The 24,125-nt window shown below is 39.4% G+C and overlaps 2 protein-coding genes across 5 annotated transcripts in view; one reads left to right on the top strand and one right to left on the bottom strand.

Moving 5' to 3' along the window:
- Positions 1–24,125, bottom strand: part of SUGCT (succinyl-CoA:glutarate-CoA transferase) — an 827,778-nt gene that overhangs the window by 639,816 nt on the left and 163,837 nt on the right. The window lies entirely within an intron of this gene.
- LOC131762919 (transmembrane protein 258-like) lies at positions 17,191–20,935 on the top strand. Its single transcript, XM_059074766.2, has 3 exons — positions 17,191–17,221; positions 19,624–19,705; positions 20,692–20,935. Exons 1-3 carry the CDS (start codon positions 17,191–17,193, stop codon positions 20,933–20,935), a joined length of 357 nt encoding a protein of 118 aa, XP_058930749.1.

Here is a 24,125-nt window from a genome sequence, read left to right as displayed (position 1 = left end):
TTAACATCCTCCTGCAGCAGATGAGAAGCCATCTGTCAATCACAGTTCTGATTATTTCACAAGACAACAGGACCAGATAAACAGGGATTAGGACTAACCACTCCAGGAGGTTCAGTAAGGGAAATAAAACCTAATGCCCTACGACAGCCACTGCATGGAATGAATTAACTTCCCTTCTAGCAAACTGGAAAGTACTATCCACAGGAGAATTGACAAAAAAATAGTAGCTCAAATAGTTTTTTGGGTTCCATTGCTTAGTAGAGGAGCCCCAATAGAGAAAAGGCAGTACAACCCTGAACCCTGTCAAACTGTTCTCTGCCTTTGCCTCCATGTTACCAATAGCCATGTGTCCTATTTGCCCAAATTACAGAGCTCCAATTCCCTGTGGTAAAGAAATCAAACCTTAGAAGTCAGACAGAAACATTTGTCTTTGAAGGAAATGTGATACAAAATCTATGTTTAGGGATACGGTGCAATAATCTGTTGAGATATTAATTAGCTTTTTGATTTTGCTGCTACTGAATAACCCAAGAGTGAAGCAACACTGAGTAGTTCTTATTTTCTATTTCTCCTTATACTCCACCCCTACCTTCTGAGAAGATGGCCAGACTTTCCACACTCCCTTGCCACAGGTAGGCCGCAAGGCTCAAGCAGAAGTGGCCTGAAGAGAACCTCCCTTCCTTGCTAGAGTTTTCCAAAAGCCTTGTGCTATGGAGACAAAAAAGAAGCCACTGCGTTTGGGGTGAGACTGGAGGATAAAGGTGGGGACAGGTGTGGCACAGCAGCAAGAGGAAAAAAAAGATTGCCCCCAGCTTAAGGGAGAGCTGGAGGTCTGTGGGACCTCCAGAGAAGGGACCCACAGCTTCCCCCTTGTGGACTTCCAGGAAGGAAGTTCGGTCTCCATAGGAAACAACAGCAGAGTGGCCCTACAAGCATGGCTCCATTCAGAGCACCTGAGTCCACCTGGGTCCCCACATACTGGGTCACACAGTAATCCCAACACCATCAGATTCCAAGGGACTGGCTGAGGAGATAAAAGCAGATCCATTACGGGCTCAACCAAGGGGCTTTGGAAAGGCGGGGAAGGCTTTATTCACTCTGTGTGACCCTCACTGTCACAGTGGGTGAGAGCCATGGATGCTAAAAACACTCTGCGGTGTACAGCACCACCAGATGCCAGTACACTCTGTCGAGAGAAACTGGTAAACAATGGGCATCAAGGGGGAAACGGATTTGGACTAAAAGGCCAAGGACTGCCCTCGAGCCCTGTTCTTTGCAAGCCCCCATGATCTCGTCCGCACAACTCTGGAAAAGAGGGAGTCTCCGCATGACTGAGAATGAACTCCCTTCAACCTGGTGGGATCGGAGCTCAGAGTTGGAATTAGGTTGACTGAAAAGAAATAAGTAACACGGCATTTCTTACATACCGGAGCTTAATGAGAAGACGGATATGACCCATAGATATTTCATTTTTTAAGAATACAGTGTCAGGGACTTTCTGAAAGCATGATAAGCTCTCGCTCATCCTGTCTCCTGCACACTCCTGAAGATGCGTCGCATTTTGCACTGTAATGGTTCTGAAGGTGACTTTCCAGACTGCATCTGTGTCCTAGTTCAATGAAGAAAAATCCAAGCCATCCTTCTGTCCCTAAGAGAACATCCGTATTTCTTTGTGCTGACTTTTCTATGAAAATGGAAGCAGTGATTATATTTTTAAAGTTTTATTTTTAAGCTATTTCATTTAGAACCAATAAAATATGGTTAAGCATCTGTATATGCATCCATTCCACCTAACAATTGTTACATGTCAGTAGAAGATTGGCAAGAAAGGACTTTGGCTACACTATATAAAGCGACACAAATTATTACTTCATGAGAAATGTCCACACATCACATTAAAAGTGAAGTAAACAGCCACATGCAATTTTTTTAAAAATAAAATTGCAAAGAGATGTGAAGCATTTTCAACTTTTGTAGAAAAATTAGTTGGAGGAAAGGAATAAAACACCATTTATGTAGCACCTTCTCTGAAAGTGAAGAAAACCATTACAGGATATAACTAATCTTGAGACCTCTTCGCTAAAAAGAAAGAAGGGGCAACATGATCCCTTTTGGGAGAAGCAGCACAAATTCAGATTACTTGCCTAAGGCAGTGATTGGTGGAGATGGGGTCAAAATCCTACATGAAGATTAAGACGCTTGTGAAATCCCATTCCCTTACAAGTACTACACCTTTTTAAAAGAGAACACTCATTGAACACTATGTACAAGTCACAATGCTTTTATACTTTTTTCTTTTTTTTTAATTGTTACTGGAGTATGGTTGCTTTACAATGTTGTGTTAGCCTCCACTGCACAACAAAAGGAATCGGCCACACACACACACAGATATGCCCTCCCTTTTGGACTTCCCTCCCATGTAGGTCACCACAGTGCATTAGGCAGAGTTCCCTGTGCTATGCAGTATGTTCCCATCAGTTGTCTATTTTATATATAGCATCAATAATGTATATGTGTCAATCTGTCTCCCAATTCCTCCCTCCCCACCCCTTTCCCCCTTGGTATCCATATATTTGTTCTTTATGTCTAGGTCTCTATTTCTGCTTTGCAAATAAGAGCATCTATACCATTTTCCTAGATTCCACATATATGCGTTAGCATACAGTATTTGCTTTTCTCTTTCTGACTTACTTCACTCTGTTTGACAGTCTCTAGGTCCATCCATGTCTGACAAATGACCCAATTTCGTTCCTTTTCATGGCTGAGTAATATTCCAGTGTGTGTGTGTGTGTGTGTGTGTGTGTGTGTGTGTGTGTGCGCCACATCTTCTTTATCTATTCATCTGTTGATGGACACTTAGGTTGCTTCCATGTCCTGGCTATTGTAAATAGAGCTGCAATGAACATTTTGGTACATGACTCTTTTTGAATGATGGTTTTCTCAGGGTATATGCCCAGTAGTGGGATTGCTGGGTCGTATGGTAGTTCTATTTTTAGTTTTTTAAGGAACCTCCATACCATTCTCCATAGTGACTGTATCAATTTACATTCCCACCAACACCGTATGAGGATTCCCTTTTCTCCACACCCTCTCCAGCATTTACTGTTTGTAGATTTTTTTGATGACGGCCATTTTGACCGGTGTGAGGTGATAACACATTGTAGTTTTGATATGCAGCATTTCTCTAATGATCAGTGATGTTGAGCATCTTTTCATACAAATCACTATGCTTTAAATACTCTTCTCACTTAAATCTTGCTGCAATCCAAAGAGACAGATGTAATTTTCCTCATTTCACAATTGAAGAAACTGAGGGCGGTGACATTAAGTAGTTTACACGGGATCGCCCAGCAAACAAGTACTGACAGCATCCCAACCAGGACTGTTGGACTCAAAGCCTATGCTCCCAGGCATGGGTCCTCCTTCTCTCTTTACCCCTCACACAGTGAAGAGACTGTATGCATTTCAGAACTAATACTGATTATTCCTAGTAGCCATCAAGGATGCTGGCAGTGACAAGGCATGAACTGATAGGACATATTTTCAATTTCCTTGCAATGCTATGATCATGGAAAAGAATCCTGGCTTTATCTTCCATGCTACTCAATATCCTTCCCCTATCACTCATACTAATCATACCTTATTTTAAGGTATTACTTTTTTAACATGTCTTCCCTGTCAGACTATAAGACTCTTGAGGACAGAAAGAGTGTTCACCATCATTTACCACTAGTCTCAACACATAAGCACAGTGCCTGGCACAGAGTGGGCTCACAGTAAAACGTGGTTGAATGAATGAATGAAGGTGCCAGGGCAGCCTTGTGAGCTGAGGGAAGCACAGCACAGTGGTGGCACCTGGCTCAGTAAGACTTCATTGTCAACTGCTGGATCATGATTGACTTGTAGAGAATCTATGGTCAAAGGAGACAAAGCAAGAGCAGAGGTCAACAGTAACTAAAGCCCCACCTACCTACAAAGTCTTTGAAAACTCTTTACTAATGGCTACCCCCCCCCCAACCTAGGCATGAAACGCTCACACTTGATTTCTCCATGTTTTGAACATCACACTTACTTCCGTCTCTAAGTTGCATATATTCATCTTTGTATCACCAGCGCACCACACAGCACCTACATACTCAACTTTTCTCTATCTTCTACCCAATGTACTTAACATTGACCAATAGGACTTAACATTGTACTTAACATTGACCAATAACTCTGATAGGAGTTATCTTGTATCCACAGTTTTTATCCACAATCAAGCTGTAACTCATATCCCAAAGTTATTTCCCACTATCCCTCCCTTCATCCGTTTTAGTGTCATCTGAAGAGAACTATACCTGCTAATGCCCTAACAAATTTCTTGCCTCTGCTCATGCAGTATATTTTGCACCAAATGTCCTTCATTTTCACACCTGAGCCCCGTTCAACTATCATTTCCTCCAGGAAGGCTTCACAAACTCATTCCAAATGGACATAACCCTTTCCACATCTCAATTTCCACATTTTATCTGTATTTGTTTGTTGACAGACATAACTTTACTCTGTAAATTCAGATATTGCTTTATATTCGCAACCAGATGGTAAGCTCCCTGAAGGCAAAGGCCATACATCATTCACTTCTTTATCTTCCACATCAAGTAGAACAGGGCCTTCTGCATAGTAAGTTGAGTGAATAAAGGAATGAATAAAAGATTAAGTGCATTTTTTGTTCAGTTATTCTTAAGTCTTGAATCTGGCTTAACGAAAATAGCATTTCTCATCCATACATCATAAATCCTAATTCAGTTTTTCTCATAAGCTAGCTATGAAATTCAGGCTGGTTACTCCATGGGTTAGAGTTTCCTCATCTGAAGAAAAGCTGAACTACAGCTGATCACTCAGACCATTACCAGTATGTAAAAATATGACAGTGTAAAATATGTGGATAATTCCAAGCAGAGGAAACACAGTTCCCCTTACTTTTGTCTAGTAAATTTCAGTCTTTCTTCAGAGTTCAACTCATCATCGCTTCTGCAGAGAAATTTCCCTGATGATCAGGACTACATCAAATCCCACCACATAACGCTCATACAGCGCCACAAACCTCCACTTTGCAGGATTTACCAGACTTATCATTTTTGTTTCTATGATTATTTAATTAAAGTCTATCCCTACTCATCCCCTGTATATTCAATAAGATGAATGAATGGGTGTAATCTGTTTTAGAATATAAGGTTTTACAAAGCAAAAACATTTTTTTCAGTAGTTCTCTTTGTAGTTATATAATCACATATGTTTCAGCACTTAAATATTTTCCAAAGATGATGGACAAAGCTAGGTGGTCACAACTTCAAAGAGTTAACATAGTTTTCAAAGAACCTAGCTTGTCATTTCATCAAAGTTTATATGTTCAAAGCATATGGTCTCTGAAAGACTTTTTTTGGGCCATGCTGAGTGGCATGCGGGATCTTAGTTCCCCAACCAGGGATTGAGCCCGTGTCCTCTGCACTGGAAGCGTGGGGTCTTAACCACTGAACCACCAGGGAAGTCCCTCTGATAGACTTATTTCTAAATGGGAAATCTCTTTTGTTTTATTTCAGCTCTTTCTTATTTTTATCTGTACTTTTTTTCTCTATTCAAAAGAAATTTATCTATAAAACATCTCATCCCATGTGTTTTCTTGGATCATCAGGTAAAAATACCAATTTAGAGATTCTTTTTATGATGTAGAAAGTAAGCCCCCTAATATGAGCAGGAAAAACAAGAATGTTTCTTTGTAAACAGCTACAATTTAATATTTGATTTTTTAAATCAACAAACAGAAATTTAAAAGATTTAAGAATTAATTAAATAAAATATCAATGGCATCATCTTTTTTTTAACATCTTTATGGGAATATAATTGCGTTACAATCGTGTGTTAGTTTCTGCTTTATAACAAAGTGAATCAGTTATATATATACATATGTCCCCATATCTCTTCCCTCTTGCATCTCCCTCCCTCCCACCCTCCCTATCCCAACCCTCTAGGTGGAATGACAACATCTTTTAACACTGCAAATCTTCAATGTGAATAGGAAAGTCTAAAACTTATCTTAATGATAAAACTAATCCAAGCAGTAGGAAATAAAATCTGAAATGCTTTCCTTGATATAAACATTTGAAACTTATTGGTTTACTTTTCTTTATCCCATGAATACTTTTGAATTAACACAAATACATTTGATTTAACAAGCTGTAACATTTTATACCTCTCTAAGTCCACACAAACCATTATAGTTAGTACTATAATTATGAGTTAAAGGTATGACCTTAGACACAAAGCCAAAGCTTTCTATCTTCTTTCATGTGCTCCTTTCTGTACACTTGGAGGGTATTCCTTTCCATCAAAAGGAGAAGCTGACTGAAACTAGTGACACATGACCTCTTCCTATCCAATAAAGTGGACTGCCCAATCCTTGAGAGTGATGTTCCCTCAAGGGATGATATGGTATGAGCTAAGCTCACTTCCACCTTAAAATAGGTTTTCACTTTTATTTATTTATTTTTTTTTTTGTGGTACGTGGGCCTCTCACTGTTGTCGTCTCTCCCGTTGCGGAGAACAGGCTCCGGACGCGCAGGCTCGGCGGCCACGGCTCACGGGCCCAGCCGCTCTGCGGCATGTGAGATCCTCCCGGACCGGGGCACGAACCCGCGCCCCCTGCATCAGCAGGCGGACTCTCAACCACTGCGCCACTAGGGAAGCCCCGGTTTTCACTTTTTTAATCACATGTATAAACATGTGAAGGATAAACCTACAAGCAATAAAATTCTATTCCTGGGCTTCCAGGAATAGAATTCTAGAAAGTCACTAGATCATGCAAGATTCTGAAAAACATATTTATTCTATCAGAAAAGCCACATGCTCTTAAAACAGGTTATATAGAGACAGGAAAATAAATATACTAAAGAGCAGTGCTTATTTTTTCAAATAATTTAGGTGTTTTTTGAAAAATAAAAACAGCACTATTAAATAAAAATGATTACTGTATGTCTTAATTATTACACTCAAGAAATTTTTAGAGTTATACAGACACCCCCCGCCCCCAATGGTAGGAACTACAATTACACCAGTTCTGCACAGTCAGCAGCACTTGGCATGATGGGTTGGATGAATAAGTTAAGTTCATTGACGTCTTCTAAAATAACTGGCTAGGGCTTCCCTGGTGGCGCAGTGATTAAGAATCCGCCTGCCAATGCAGGGGACACGGGTTTGAGCCCTGGTCCAGGAAGACCCCACATGCCGTGGAGCAACTAAGCCCGTGTGGCACAACTACTGAGCCTGTGCTCTAGAGTCTGTGAGCCACAACTACTGAGCCCATGTGCCACAACTACTGAGCCTGCGCTCTAGAGTCCGCGAGCCACAACTACTGAGCACACGGGCCACAACTACTGAAGCCCGCATACCTGAAGCCCATGCTCCGCAGCAGGAGAGACCACTGCAATGAGAGGCCCACACACCACAACTAGAGAGAGCCCGTGTGCGGCAACAAAGACCCAAAACACAGCCAAAAATTTTTAAAAATAAAATAAAATACTGTAACTGTCCAATGAAAAAAATATAAAATACATATAAGCACGAATGACTGACATGAAAAAAGACCACTCATTGTTTGGTTACTTAAACAAAACTGACATTTTTCCAGATGTTATGTAGTTATTTGGTTTGATGGGATTTTTGTGTGTCTATTTGTTTGTGATTTTTAATGATTAGGATTTTTAGTGCAGTGGGAGAGATGGGGGTGATGATATGATATGGACTTGCCAATATATTCCTTATTAATGTTTGTTTGTTTTGGTTTTTTGGCTGCGTCGGGTCTTAGTTGCAATAGGCGGGATCTTCGTTGAGGTGTGCGGGATCTTTCTTTGTGGCATGCGCTTGCCTCTAGTTGTGGCCTGTGGGTTTTCTCTCTCTAGCTGTGGTGCGTGGGCTCCAGGGTGCGTGAGAATGTATTAAGTTTTATTACATCCATACTAGCTAGGATGGGTCTAGGGTGCCTCCTAAGACATAGAAACAATCTCATCACACTGATTTGGAAATTACTGAATTCTGTATTTTTTTCTGAACAACCAGTCAACAAATATAGGGATTTTTTCTTTTTTTACAAAAGCAAAAATGGCAATGCTTTATAGCTGGTTTTCAAAAGAACTGGACTTTTAAAAAACAAAATTGTAAAGGTTTCATAATCACATTTTAATATTTTACCCGTGTGAACAAAAGATCAAAGAATTATAAGACTTGGGCAAAAAAAGCCTAAGTAATACAACTCTCTTATAATAGCCCTGGCAAAAGTGAGCTAAAAATACAATTTACATATTATCAAAAATTTCTTATTAATATTATTATTACTACGACTATTACTACCACAGCAACTACTACTACTATTACAGCCTGCCACATTCAGGAGCACACAGACCTGCAGCATAATACTATCATAAAAATCAAACTGACTCTTGAAGAAGCAAAGGATTCAATGAACCTAAAGAGGTAAAAGAAAATGGATTCTATCTCTCACTCTTCTCAATGCATTCTACTGTACTCCACCTACTGAGAATAGATATTAATACATCTTTCATGCAGATAGCACTGTTTCAGTAGCACAAACTAAGTATGATCACAGTAAGCAACGGCCCTTAATAATTACAAACCAGAGAAGCCTACACACTCATTTTTTGAAAACCAACATTCTCATTTAATAGACATTTACTAAAGTAAATAATTCTATATCATTTCAGAGGAAGACAGTAAAAAAAGAAAGAAGCGAGTCATAAAACCTCTACCCCAAAAACCTAATACAATAAATATAAAAAAGGAAAAGAATCAAAAAAGGGGGAGAGAATGGAGTTGTAGAAACAAAGTTTTTGTATAATATTGAAACTAAGTTACTATTAACATGAACTAGATTTTTATAAGCTAAAATATTCATTGTGGTCCCCAGGATAACCACTAAGAAAATAACTCGAAAGAATATAACTTTTTAAGGAAGGTATTAAAATGGTACACTAGAAAATATCTATTTAACAAAAGCCATATGTTTAGAAAACACTTGTTCAACTAAGCCATTCAAATTCAGACTTTTTAAAAAAACACCGGACTTGTCACACCAGACTTATCTGCAGGCTGAATTCAGTCCATGAACCACTCTTTCAGTTTGTGACATCCCTGGTTCTGCAGATCTAGATTTTGCCTTTCCTTTAAGGCTTTCAAGTACTACTTCTCCCATTAAAATTGTGATGATCTCCTCAATTGGGATTAATACTTTGCCTCTGTCTCCACTTGATGGAAAGAAAAAGTAAAGCATATGGAGCCAGAAGATTTGGGATAAATCTATCTGCTCACCTGTTATTTAAGGTAATTAATATCTCTCAACCTCAATTTTCTCATCTGTAAAATGAAGATAACAACACCTACCTCACAAGGTCATTTTGAAGGTTGGATCAGAAAATACATGTAAAAAGCACTATACAAATATTAATTGCTGATTTTCCTCGTCTTCATCCCAGAAAGTGGCTTTCACTCATGGGTGAGATTAATATTCCTCTTTTCTCAGTCCTATATGAGCACTTGCCCAACTAAGTACCTGACACACTATTAATATTTTGCCTTATGGGTTTATATGCATCTCTAAGTATGGTGCCATGTAACTCTGTTGCTTCACTAAGAATTTCAAGTCTTACTTCACAGCAAAAAAAATAAGAAATGAAAAAATATTAACCAGAACATCTTTGTATTTGACCAGATAACAGATGGGGTCCTAGTTATATATGCCAATAACAGCAGACATAAAAAGAAAAAATTAATATAGCTATTTTGTACCTACCTTTATGAACTCTTTATGATAATTCAACTTGCAAATACTTTTTATCTATGGAATATGTGAAACACCCTCACAGATTTCTATTATTCCTGTCATTGACTCATTTCTATTAAAACTGAGTTAACTTGTCAAAACTCCTGAAAATACTTTCCAAAATTAATTTGCCACAAACAGAATGAGTCAATCAGAGATAAATCACCTGTTTATCTCTGCTGTTACTTACAAAAGTAAACTTGCACTATCAACTTCCAATATCAAGGACAATCAGAAATACACATATATAGACAGAATGAAGCCCTCAGTATCTTCCTAATTTGAATTGAAGGACTTCTTTGTATTATATTCCTTCTTTAGGAGTACATACTCTCCCACTGAAAATTCTCACATGTCAAAATGAGTGTCCTCAAATTATGAGGATATTATTAACTTAAAAGTAATTTTTAAATATCATAATGCTCTTCAGGGATAAAAATCTATAAAGCTTTAGGGTTACTTTTCACTGATCTAGAATTGATATAAATCATTCTATTACAGCGAAGTGGAAAACCTATATTTCTAGAATCTTCAACTTCTCCATACAAAGTATAAGAAGGAAAAAAATGTAGCTTCCTAATTTAACTTTAAATACCATCATCTAGGAATTTATACCATCATAGTTTTACTCCTTTGGACTTCACTGGTAGTAATTTTCACCTATGAATTCTCTGAAAGGGTTTAGTAATAATTATTGCTATGACATACAATTAAACAACATGAGATGTTTTTTATACACAGTATAAATCTTGATTCTCAGAGTTGGCTCTTGCAAACTAATAACCCTCGGTATATATATATTTATGCTATGACTTCTTTTATGAAAAATCAATATGCATTTAAGATTATGAATTCTTGGGCACAGTATATCTAGGTTACTTCGCAGTTATTTGATCAAGAATGTCCTCATACATGGACTTGAGGATATGGGGAGGGGGAAGGGTGGGCTGTGACGAAGTGAGAGAGTGGCAGGGACATATATACACTATCAAATGTAAATTAGATAGCTAGTGGGAAGCTGCTGCATAGCACAGGGAGATCACCTCTGTGCTTTGTGACCACCTAGAGGGGTGGGATAGGGAGGGTGGGAGAGAGGGTGATGCAAGAGGGAAGAGATATGGGAACATATGTATATGTATAACTGATTCCGTTTGTTGTAAAGGAAAAACTAACACACTATTGTAAAACAATTATACTCCAATAAAGATGTTAAAAAAAATAAAAATAAAGTAATCTGGATGAGAAGAAAAAAAAAAAAAAGAATGTCCTCATAGTCACATCTGTCCCTGTGTTTAAGACATATATTAACTTTTCTTGTAAATAAGAGTTGTTCGTGGGATAATCTGTTCTCTTAGCCTTCTCTGTGATCTTTAGGTTTCTCTTTAAAGGTTTATATAGATGTATGGTTTATCTGTCTGAATTAATTTTACAGATTTTTCCACTGACTTAAAAAATTAATTCTATTAAGAATTAAAATAACATTTGAATGGTGTTTTCCAGCTGAGAAAGAAATATATATGTACCAGGAAAATCACAAGAAGCAAAACTCTGAAAGATATCCCTATTCAAATGGTAAATAATGTATAAAGAGCTCAAAGGAAAAAAGTGCTTAAGACCAGCCATGCCACAATTTTAAAAATCAGATTAATGCATTTAGTGTGAAAATAAGAGAAAAATACAAAAAGAGTGAATCATTCAGTATATTTCAACAGCCAGTTTTACTCATCAATTGCAAAGTGCTTTGTGAACACTAATTAATCAAAGATGTAGGGTCTAAGATGTGCAGTACATTTTGTAACGGCCTCAGTCGGTCTTCAAAATTCCAGATAACTAACAAGAGATAGAGACACCTGACAGATGAGGTTACAAAGACTATCTCTGTGAATCTGTCAGCTCTTCAACTCTTATTTCATTACTGGACTTGTAAGACAGCAGGAAGAGCCTCAGAAAAATAAAACCCCAAAACAAAACTTTAAATAAAAACCTCAAGCCAGTAAGACCGCATCAAAAACATACAAACAACCTTAGGTCTCATTTGAAGGATGGTTGTGTAATCGTGATACTAAAAAAATAGGGCTTCCCTGGTGGCATAGTGGTTGGGAGTCCGCCTGCCGATGCAGGGGACGCGGGTTCGTGCCCCGGTCCGGGAAGACCCCACATGCCGCGGAGCGGCTGGGCCCGTGAGTCGTGGCCGCTGGGCCTGCGCGTCTGGAGCCTGTGCTCCGCAACGGGAGAGGACACAGCAGTGAGAGGCCCGCGTACCACAAAAATAAACAAGAAATGTTCATGGTCTTTTAAGTCGGGACTATCTAGCTCTGTGCCATTTGTTACATGTCTCTGAGCAAGTCATGTAACTTCTTTGACCAGCAGTTTCTCTCCCTGTAAAATAATAATAATAATAAATCTTGCACAATGTTACTGAGAGTTCAGGATGAAGTGTTTAACACACCACAGGTGCTCGATAAATTAACACTAAGCTTGTTATTGCTAGTTTAAAGCATATAGCGCTCACATTTTGCATGAATGCAAGTTATAGCTGAGGTGCTTCATAAAAATATTTTTTCTTATTAAAAAGTAATATACTTAAGTTGTAGAAATATTAGAAAAATACCAAGAAGCAAAAAGAATAAAAATGAAAATTATCCCAAATCTTAAAACCGAGATTACCACAGTTAACATTTAGGTGTATCTCCACTTTGTGTCTCTTGCTCTCTCCCTCTCTCTGTCTCTCTCTCTCTCCATCTCTATCACACTGTTTTCTTCTCCTCCTCCTCCCCCTCCCCCTCCTCCTTCTCCCTTTCCTCCCCGCTTCTCTCTTCTCCTTTTTCTTTCTTCCTTCCTTCCTTCCCCTTCCTTCCTTTCTTTCTTTCTTTCTTTCTTTCTTTCTTTCTTTCTTACTTACTTACATTTCCCTCCACACCCACCCTAAGCATAGTGAAAAGAACCCCTGAAGGTGAAGATCCCTTGGTATACCTCTTCCTGTAACCCCTGCTACACATAAAGCAACCACTTTCATACAGAGGGACTGAGCAATGACCTCTCCTGGGGGACAATCACTCCTGACCCTCCGGGGTGGGCGGAGTGCGGAGGGCATATGTACAGGGAGGACCACCTGCTGCTCAGAATCCCACCAATCTCCCCTGAAGACTCATTCCCCCCTCAGGAATTTCTCACACGTTAATCATCACCACCACGCCATACATATTCCAGGGACATCACTCTGTACGTGGTTCTGGTCCAGCAACCTGCTTTTTTTTCTCCATGTCGACATGCTTTTTAAAGTTAGCATTGAAATGCAAGAAGAATACATATGAACTTACCTAGAAGAAGAAGAAAGTAAGATATGCAAAGAAAATAGCATGGCCCAAAACAAAGAGGGCTGAGGGAAGATGGCATTTTCAGGAAATTAAATGTGTCATATATGGCTACTCAGCTACAGACAGGGGATCAGGGGAGAAGAGAGCCGGGAAGGGAGGCAGGGGCAGAGAGGAAGAGAACTCAGCTGCCGTGCTAAGGCTTTTAGACCTCAGAGCCTATTGGTCAGGGGCATGAATTTTGGTGTCAGATTGTGCTGAGTTCTAGTTCCAGGTACACCACTCACTGGACCTTGGTGAAATTACTTAACTTCCCTAAGCTTTGGTTTCCATATTTGTAAAACAAGGATAATAGCTGCATGTGCATAAGAATTAATTGAGTCAATATACAGTCAATTCTTGTTATTTGCAGTGGTTATATTCTATAAAGTTGCAGTGAGCACAGAATTTGCAAAAAACTGTTCTCCTGGGTGAAATACAGGGTTAGGTTCCTAAGAGCTTCTGGTCACAATACTTTTACCACTGCATTGATACATAGCCTTCTTTTATGTGTATTTCTGTTTAAAGACACCTTATTTAATATGTATTGTTGATTCACTAATATTGAACTCACTATAACTCATGCAAGAATGAAGCTTATCTAACACATGTATTATCCCCATAAGGCACATTACAGTCTCCTTGTACTTAGGAACACAGGAACGCTAGACGGCACTTCAACATTACACTTGGGGTCCTTGTTTTTTGTTTGTTTTTTTTAAACATCTTTATTGGAGTATAATTGCTTTACAATGGTGTGTGAGTTTCTGCTTTATAACAAGGTGAATCAGCTATACGTATACATACATCCCCATATCTCCTCCCTCTTGTGTCTCCCTCCCACCCTCCCTATCCCACCCCTCTAGGTGGTCACAAAGCACCGAGCTGATCTCCCTGTGCTATGCGGCCGCTTCCCACTAGCTATCTATTTTACATTTGGTAGTGTATATAAGTCCATGCCACTCTCTCGGGGTCCTTGCTTTTAAACAGCAAAGTCACATGAGACAGCTCAAACACGTGAAAACCACGGTACTAAGTAGACCATTGGAAGGACACTAAGTTACAGTATGAGAGCTGAAACTAGGAGGCAGAGCATCGCTCAGTTTGGCCTCAGCTGGGAACATGCGTGACAGGCAACGCTTCTCTGTGCAGTATTGCGAGTGACCATGATAGCACGTGAGTATTGATTTAGGGATTACAAACATATTCTGACAAGTAGGCAAATTCACAATACAGAGTCCGTGAATCATGATGATCGGCTGTATACAGAAACACAGAAATATTCAATAAATATTTATCTTAATTGTCAGAGGGAAACACTGAAGCCTTCTGAGTGGGATGGAGACACTCAGATTTTTAGTACAGAAGGTGAACTTTGAGGAGGCACTGGAGCAGGAAGGGCACGGAGGCAGAGAACAGCTAAGGGCAGGAGAGGAGAGAGAGATTTCAGAGATATTTAGGCGGCAGAATTGATACCATGTTAAGGATAGGGCAAGTGGAACAAGAGAATTCAAGACTGACCCCAACGTTTCTTATGGGCGCAACTCAGTAACCAAAGTAAAAAATTCAGAGAAAAGTACCAAAAGGAAACTGGTTCTTCTTTAAAACTGATCCCTCCCTCATTTTTGCAAAAACTATTCTTATTTTTTTCTTCCTTCCTTTCTACCTACCTCCTCTAGGTGTCCTTTACTAATTAAGCTGAGGGGGAAAGGGAGGCAGGTGTAACGGGATAGCTTCCTACTATTCAGCTCTGGAGTGCCAGTGAGGATCAACACCGGAGGTAGATCAGAAGCTCCATTCCCACTCATGGGCAGAGTCAGATATTTGCAGACTGCCCTAAATCCAGGATCCAAGGTGCCCAGGGTGTCTCACCTTCCCCTGCTCCCAATTTAGCTGCAACGTCCTGTGTTTCACAAACGATGCCATGTGTTGCATGAACCTGAACTGAACTTCTGTCACCTGTCTAGTATCATCTCAAGTTCCCTACTGGCACTACAGCCTGGCCATGGGCCTCACTTCAACCAGCTATCGCGCTGCTATGCTGCTAGATGTCCCCAGTTTCTTTCCTCCTTTCCACAACTACCTCCCAACATAAATACACACACGATTCATAGGAGCCTAGGATCTACTGCAGCTGATCCTCGGCATCATAATCCTCAGGGCCACCTGATCCCCTGTGACCTCCGTTCAAGGCCCCTCTTCCACCTACTGCCGTTTCCTGCCCACTGTAAGTGGGTAGATATTAAACCCACGTGGATTAACTTTTCTATGTCTCTTAAACAGTATGATTGAGACATATGTCTGCCCCATTCCCCTTCTTAGAGACCAGAACTGCTACAGAATCATTTCTTGGCATGGCCCTATCTCATCTCCCTTCCTTCTCTCAATAGCCGAGTGTAACATTTCATGAGTGGCCAATGTATATAAAATTGTTAGACAGTTACAGCCTAAGCTGCTGCAATATGGACAAGGGAAGTCAGGATTACAATAGAATATTTGATAGTGTAAAAAGGGAAGAAATCATAGAGAAAATGTTACAGGCATAAGTGGGAATTAGTTTCTTCAGGAAGAACTCAACTTAGAAGCTGTTTTCTTTCCACAAAAGCCAAAGAAATATATTATAATACTCAACTGTCTCCCCATCCTCCACTCCATCTCCAAAACAAAGAGGGAAGATAGTCACAACAAGCATTTTGCCAAGTTTTCTGGGGTACTGGTTCCCAAATACCACTCTGCAGTGCAGTGCTAGTGAATATGAACTACCTGGAGTACTTATTAAAAGTACTACCTAGGGCTTCCCTGGTGGCACAGTGGTTGAGAGTCCGCCTGCCGATGCCGGGGACACAGGTTCGTGCTCCGGTCTGGGAAGATCCCACATGCCGCAGAGCGGCTGGGCCCGTGAGCCATGGCCGCTGAGCCTGCGCGTCCGGAGCCTGTGCTCCGCAAGAAGCCAAGAGGCCACAACAGTGAGAGGACCGTGTACCGCAAAAAAAAAAGTACTACCTGGAGAACTTATTAAAAATAAAAACACCCAGGCTCCAACCAAAAGTTCTAATTCAGTAAGCCTACAACCCAGGAATTTGCATTTTGCAAAGGTCTCCAGATGATTTTGAAAACGAGCCAAGCTGGGAAAATAGACTTCCTTCAATTCTGTGGTTGCCTAGTTCTGAATAGTGGTAAATTAGAATTGATAGTAGCTTCAGCTATGGATATGTGGCTGGTGAAGAGAAAGTCTGAACTTGAGGCAACTGCAGACCAAAGACGGTAACTCTGTGCAGTCATCGTATTGACCTCAGTATAAGATAAACATTCCAGTCAGGAAAAAACAAGAAAGAACGTGGAGCTCAGAATACAACCAATCAAGGACAATGGATCCATTCATTTACTCATTCACTTATTTTTGTTCAAGAAAATATGTACTGAGAGCCCACTGTGTACCAGACTCTGTGCTATATCTGGGGGTACAAGAACAAGCAAAACAGACCCAGCCCTTGCTCTTATTAAATTTATAATCTATTGAGACAGATCATGAACATCAAACAAATAATCACAAAAATAAACACATACCATAAAGACTAAAGTTTTACAATGGGATATTGGAGTCAGCAGGGAAGAGCAAGAAGCATGGAAGTGTGGTCAGGGAAGACTTCCTGAGAAGTTGACATTAGAGATAAAATCTGAAGGGTAAGTAGGAGTTTACCAGGTGAAGAGAGGCAGCAGAGTATTCCAGGGAGATGGAAAGAATGGCACGAGCAAAGGCTTAGGGGCTGAAAGGGGAGTGACTCATCTGAGGAAGCGAAAGAGGCAATTTGCCTGGAGTGCAGTAAAGAAGGAAGAGAACGGTGGGAGATGACGATGGGCTAGCAGGGAAAGACAGGTCACGCGAGACAGGAAAGCCAAGTTAAGGATCAGCTCTTTAATCCTTGCGATGCAAGAATGGAAGCAGGGAGACAAGAAAGAGGGATGATGGACGAGAGCGCGGGCAGCAGTGATGGAGGTAAGTGGATGTAAGAGGAGAAATTTAAGAGGAATTAGGGAGAAATATCTTTGCCTCACTTAAAAATTTACATTAATAATTTCCATTACATTTATTTTTACTCTTACCTACTATTAATGGCAGATGATGCTGGTTCTATCGCCTGGAAGTAAAGTAACATTTTTTTTAATAAGAGTGGGGGGTTTTTTTGCTGCTATTTAGTGAGTGGGTTTTTTGTTTGTTTGTTTGTTTGTGTTGTTTAGTGAGTTAGTAAATATCTCAGTGCCAGAGTTTTTTTTTTTAATAGATGAAGGGTTTCTTTGCATTTTTGCTTTTTATTTTTTTAAAACAGAACTGTTTTCATATACTATTAGACTAAGTTATATTTTACAAATAAAATGACTAAGAGAGAATTGTAATCCCATCACACAGGTCAAAATTACATTTGTTTTCTGGAATTAGATAGTAGTGATAGTTGTACAACCTTACGAATACACTAAAAACCACTGAATTGTACATTTTTAAATTCATTTTTAAAAAATGAATTTTATGGCATGTGAATCACATCTCAATTTTTAAAAACTACATTGTTGCTTCCAGACTTAAATTTCTACTTTCAACTTTTCTCCTGTGTTGAATGTGATCATTGTTAATACTAACAGCTATATATACTATACTATTTTTTTTTGAGCGTTTCTTTTTCTTTTTAAATTTATTTGTTTATCTATTTTGGCTGTGTTGGGTCTTTGTTGCTGCGCACTGGCTTTCTCTAGTTGCGGCAAGCGGGGGCTACTCTTTGTTGTGGTGCGCGGGCTTCTCATTGCGGTAGCTTCCCTTGTTGTGGAGCACAGACTCTAGGTGTGTGGGCTTCAGTAGTTGTGGCACACAGGCTCAGTAGTTGTGGCACACGGGCTTAGCTGCTCCATGGCATGTGGGATCTTCCCAGACCAGAGCTCAAATCCGTGTCCCCTACGTTGGCAGGCTGATTCTTAACCACTGTGCCACCAGGGAAGTCTCATACCATACTATTATACTAGAGCTATTATACTATAATCGAGAAAGATAAGTGTATGTATATATGGAGAAAGACAGAGAGAGCAGATACATACATGAATTCCTTTCCCAGCCTCCCTTCTCTGGCATGCAGACTTAGTACCAGAATCTTTAACTATAGCAGTCATTTTCATCCTTATAGTTAGTTCCAGGAGGAACACTTTAGTTGGTCGTGATGGACACTGGAGGACTATGATGATTGGTTGGTTGGTTGGTTGGTTCTTGAACTTCTCTCTCAACTATCTGAATCAAGCATATATGATGCAGCTACACCTGATGCTCCTGAAGAGTAGTGTTTCCTTGAACTCCATGGCAGCCCAGCTATCTTAACTTTCCTCTCTGGCCTGATCCTTAAATGCTGTGGTCCTCCATATTCTTTACTGGGACCTCTTCTCACTCTAGGCCAGTGCTTCTCAAACATTGCCCCAGGCCATCCTAGAGCAATTCAGTCAGAATTTCTGGGGACAGTTCTTAGGCATCAGGATTATATTTTTTAAGTTCTCCAAGTGATTCCAATGTGCAGTCAGGAAAGAAAACCCCTGCTCTTCATCCCCCCACAATAATCTCATCCACTCAGTCATTTTAACTGTCATCTTTATTCCATCTGTATCTCTAGTTCCCACCACCTTGGTCATTCAAAATAAAACCACCACTAAACCACAAAATAAAATTTCACTTTTTTAATCGACACTAAATTTTAAGATAAATTATTTCTTTCTAGATTTTTCTAATTTTCTCTCTCTTTTTTGAGGGGTGAAGAACCTGTGCTTTGTTCGTATCCCAAAAAACTGATTAGACTCCCTCCTGGGAGATGGAACATGTGCTAGCACGCCTTTCCAAAACTGCAGACATCTGGCGGCGGTTGTGGGGGGAGGGGGGGGTCCTCAATTCAGAGGTCCCATAAGCACTAAAAAAAATCAATATGCCTGCAAAAGAATTCATCATTTTCCCATGTCCCCAGACAAAACCTGCTCTTCCTCTCACCGAATGACCGGCAGCTAAAGTAAAAAACTTGGGAATCAGGATTTAATCCTCCATCTTTCACATCCTCACCCTCAGTTATTGGCCAAGTAATATAACTCTAACCTTTAGCAGATCATGAATCTGTTTGCTTTCTCTCCATCCCCATGGCCACTGTGTTCTGTTGCCTGGGGTACCGCAACACCCTCTGAACTGGTCTCCTCGCCCACAGTCTTTACTTGTTCCGCACTACTACCAAAATTATATTTCTAAACACAAATGTTTTTTGTGTACTTAAAACCTTTCAGAGGCTCCTTCCCACCCTCAGGATAGTGTTTGCATTTCACAACATGGCTTCCAAGGCCCTTAAAAACCTCTCCAGATGCTTTCACTGCTCCTGCTGCTGCTAGAACCATCCCTCGTCACTCCTGCACCTCGCTTCAGCCGAGATCTCCTTCTCCAGGGAAATCTTCTCTGGTCTCCCAAAGCCAGGTTAGGTGCCCCTTCCACTCATGGCCATGTCACCACGCAATTACTCTGTTACCGCAGCAGTCGCTAACTTGACTGTCTCCGCCGCTACAAGTGAGCGCCTCAGAAGCAGAGGCAATGTCTTATTCTTCATGGTGGCCCATGCTTAGCACGTTGTAAGTGCCCAGTATTTGTTGAAATAAACAATGAAGGAAGGAAGGAAGGAATAATAGCTCTTGTAGTCCTTGCAAATCTCATTAGTGAAATATGCATTTACCCTCTCCAAGCAACATCAGGATACAAGAAAAAGAGTTGTTAAAAAGAAGTCTTGCTCACACATGCACAGCAGACCCATGCGCTATCCTGTGGATATTAAAAGGCTGGAGTTCTGCCCCTAGGTACAGCAGAGACTAACGCAATACTGTAAAGCAATTATACTCCAATAAAGATGTAAAAAAAAAAAAAAAAAAATAGGCTGGAGTTCATTTATCCAACATTTGTAAGTAGTTACTGTTCACTCCGTCCATAGTAAGCTTGTATTATGCAGTGTCAACAGTCACCTAGTCAGCTTAAATTAAGAAATATTACAGTATGAAATCTGTCATTTAATATAAATAACAGCTACCATTACCATTCTGTAAGCACTGTGCTCAGCAGCTGACACGTATTGTCTCATTTACTCTCCACAATCAAGCCCTGAAGTAGATCATTTTACAACTTCTCAGAGGAAGAAACCAAGGCTTGCGAAGGGTAAGCACCTAGACTACAACAATACAGTTAGGATGTGTTAGCCAGGATCCCACCCTTATAGCAGAAAAATAAGCCAAACATGAAACTTGAACTTAATATTGCCATGTCATGTCCAGTCTTGCTCTAGTAAGTGACAGAACACAAAGTCAAGGCTGCTGGGGTGAGAAACGCCTCCGAGTTGATAAATCGGTGTGTATCCATGGGACATAGCCCCGTGCCAAAGGGGATGCTTAAAAGCTTCCTGAGGACCCTGTGCCCAGCGAAGTGGAATCTGAAGCCCTGAGCAGAGGCACCAGCCCGGGGAACCTGGCTGTCCTCCCCCATCTGACCCTGGCGCTGTTGGCCACTGGCATGCTCTTCACCGCCTGGTTCTCAGTTTATGAGGCCACCTCCACCAAATACGCTCGGGATGTCTACAAAGAGCTCCTCATCTCTTTGGTGGCCTCACTCCTCCTGGGCTTTGCAGTCCTCTTCCCGCTGCTCTGGGTCGGCATCTACGTATGAGCTCCCAAGGGTCCCAACCAGGTGGCTTCACTGAATCCCTGCTTTTGCAAATTATCTTTTTTTTTTACTATGCTGGAAGTGTCCCACCTGCCGCTCACAATAAAGGCAGATGTGTGACCCCCCCAAAAAAAAAAAAAAAAGCTTACTGAGTTCTCTGAGTGCAGTGTATAAATGAGTTTGAAAAATGTAGTACCTCTGGTTAACTATCTATCATATCTATCTATCTATATATCTATATATATCTATATATCTATATCTATATCTATATATCTATATATATCTATCTATCATATGTCCCACATTTACCATATCTTAGAGGCAAACCAGATTCCTGAAAGTCCATATTAATTGGGGAGGGGGAGGTCTTTGGTTAAATAAATAGTCTAGCATATTAAAATAGCAAAAATACACTGAGTTCACCCTCCTGAAAAATGCAATTAGCTACTAGCTTCTTTGGCTTAAAAACCTTGCCTTGTTGAAAATTCTTTCATTTTCTCTGCATAACTTTTTAAAGGAATTTAATTATAAAATCCAACTGTAAAGAAACTTATTGAAATACCCTGCAGATTGTTTTATTTGCTACACCTCCCTCACACCTTAATTAACCAAAATAATATTAGCTCTCCAGTTATTATTACATAAATTAGTAACCTGGCCAAAATGATTCCCAGCTACTAAACACTTCATGTTCCTCGGGGCTAGCCTCGCTCTATTTTAATGGCTCTAAGATTAAACAATTCATTTTAATCTCACTATCTTTAGGATCCCATATATTGTGTAAGATATACAGTAAATCATTCATTCATTTCATTCATCCAATAGACCTTTATAGGCTTATTATATGCCAGAAATTGTCTTTTACTTACTCAAAAAAAAATACTTATTGAGCATCTATGTGCTGGGGATTTAATGGTAAACTAGGTAGCCAGGGTTTCCTAACTTTGTATGCCAAGTCCTAAGGCAGGACCTAGACATCTGTATTTTTCGGTGTCTCTGAGATTTTACTAATTATCATAGATCAGCGATTGTCAGCAGCAAGGGTCAGCAAACAGTGGCCTGAAGGCCAAATCCAGCCTGCTGACCATTTTCATAGGACCACAGAGAAGAATTATCTTTATATATTCACATGGTTTTTAAAAATCAAAAGAAAAATAATATTTCATAACAGATGAAAATTATATTAAAATTAAATTCAAATTTCAGTGTACACAAAGTTTTATTAGAACATGATCATCTGATTACATCTATGTCTGCTTTTGCACTACAAAAGTTTAGTTGTTGTCTAAATGTCCACTGACAGATGAATGGATAGAGAAGATGTGGTATATATATAATGGAATACTGCTCAGCCATGAAAAAGAATGAAATAATGCCATTTGTAGCAACATGGATGGACCTAGAGATTGTCATACTAAGTGAAGTCAGTCAGACAGAGAAAGACAAATATCGTATGATCTCACTTATATGTGAAATCTAAAATATGAAACAAATGAACTTATTTACAAAACAGAAACAGACTCACAGACATAAAAAACAAACTTATGGTTACCAATGGGGAAAGGGGGTGGGAGAAGGATAAATTAGGAGTTTGGGATTAACAGATACAAACTATTATATACAAACTACCATACATAAAATAAACAACAAGTTCCTACCATATAGCAGAGGGAACTATATTCAATAACTTGTAATAAACCATAATGAAAAAGAATATATATATATACATATATATATCTGAATCACTTTGTTGTACACCAGAAACTCACACAACATTGTAAATCAACTATACTTCAATAAAAAAATAAAAAATAAAATTTAAAAAGTTTATTGGTTGTGATAGAGGCCACATGTGGCCCTTTCACTCTCACTGTTTTGCACACCTGCTTGTTGTACTATGAATCACGGTGATGCAGTTATAATTTAACAGCATTTCAAATGTCATGTGTATTACCTTACCATAATTTTTTTTTATTACCAGTGCATACCCATCAAACCAAAACAAGAGGAGAAGTGTGCCATACTTTTAGCACACACTGGAAGATGGACCATGCTGTTACTGAATTAGATGACAAAGCACTATATTATTCAATGACACTATCTGTACTAAAAGAATAGGATATATGCCAGATGAAGCACTCATCACAGTATTCCCAACTCACAGAAAATCCAGTGGGCAGAAAATATTACAAAGTCAAAACAGACTATCTCATCACAGCAGAATTTCTTCGCAGAAGTAAAAAAAATAATAATAATAATAACAATGAGACTGCAACCAAAGTGAGTTTGTAAGTGGTTCACTTGTTAGCCAGGCAAGGAAGGACATTTACCAATGGTAACTTAATTTAAGTCATGTTTGATTGCAGCAGCTGAAGCAATGGATCCAGAGAAAATAAACTTGTTTAGTCTTGGTAAGAACAGTTGTTCAAAGAGTTGAAGATACTGGGAGCAATATCAATATAGTCAATTTTAAAACGAGACAAATTATTTTGAGAGGTTTCCCTTGGCTTTGGTGAGATGACAGATGTCATGGATACTGCTCAGTTGTTCTTTATACCAGGAGTCAATGCCAATTTTGAAGTGACTGAAGAATTAGCCTATATGAGAGGCTGCACAAAACAACTACAAACAAGAATATTCACACAAATTGAAAAAAACAATAATTCAATACAACTTAAGTGGAATCTGCTAAAAGGTGTTACAACTTAGGGTGGTAAAAATTATGTGTGGAGCAAAAAAAGACTTGGCTGGACAAATTTACAGAGCTTGTAAAAATATATGGTTAAAGCCTATGGTTATTCACTGTATTATTCATCAGGAATTCACTCAGGTTATTCACTGAGGAAAATATTTGAATCTCTCATGTGACATTAAACCAACAGTGTTAATAGTAATCTTCATCTGCTCTGTGAGCTTAACCATTGTTAGTCCTATGAAGTTTTCTCAGAAATAGAAGCTGAATAGCCTGACTCATTCTACCACACAGCAATTCTACGGCTTAACAGTATAAAGTTTTACTGTGATTTTATTAAGCTCAGGGTCAGGAATGAGTCTTTTCTGAATTTAAAAAAAAAAAAAAAAAGAAAGAAAAAAAACCCAACCCCCAACCACTACCATTGACCACTGAATAGATTTGGAAATTAGCTTTTCCTGTGGACTTGATAATCTTTTTCAATGAATTCTACCTAAAATT

Source organism: Kogia breviceps, chromosome 9 (assembly GCF_026419965.1).
Source record: "Kogia breviceps isolate mKogBre1 chromosome 9, mKogBre1 haplotype 1, whole genome shotgun sequence".
Lineage (NCBI taxonomy): Eukaryota > Metazoa > Chordata > Mammalia > Artiodactyla > Physeteridae > Kogia > Kogia breviceps.
The sequence above is the reverse complement of the archived record's forward strand: the minus strand, read 5'-3'. Positions and strand labels throughout refer to the sequence as shown.

What these genes read in the sequence shown, in the direction of transcription:
- LOC131762919 (XM_059074766.2), top strand. Translation starts at nt 17,191, where the DNA reads ATGGACGAGAGCGCGGGCAGCAGTGATGGAG. An exon ending in CGCGGGCAGCAGTGATGGAG is followed by an intron (nt 17,222 to 19,623) that starts GTAAGTGGATGT and finishes TGCTGCTGCTAG; the next exon opens with AACCATCCCTCGTCACTCCT. An exon ending in CTCTGGTCTCCCAAAGCCAG is followed by an intron (nt 19,706 to 20,691) that starts GTTAGGTGCCCC and finishes CCCTGTGCCCAG; the next exon opens with CGAAGTGGAATCTGAAGCCC.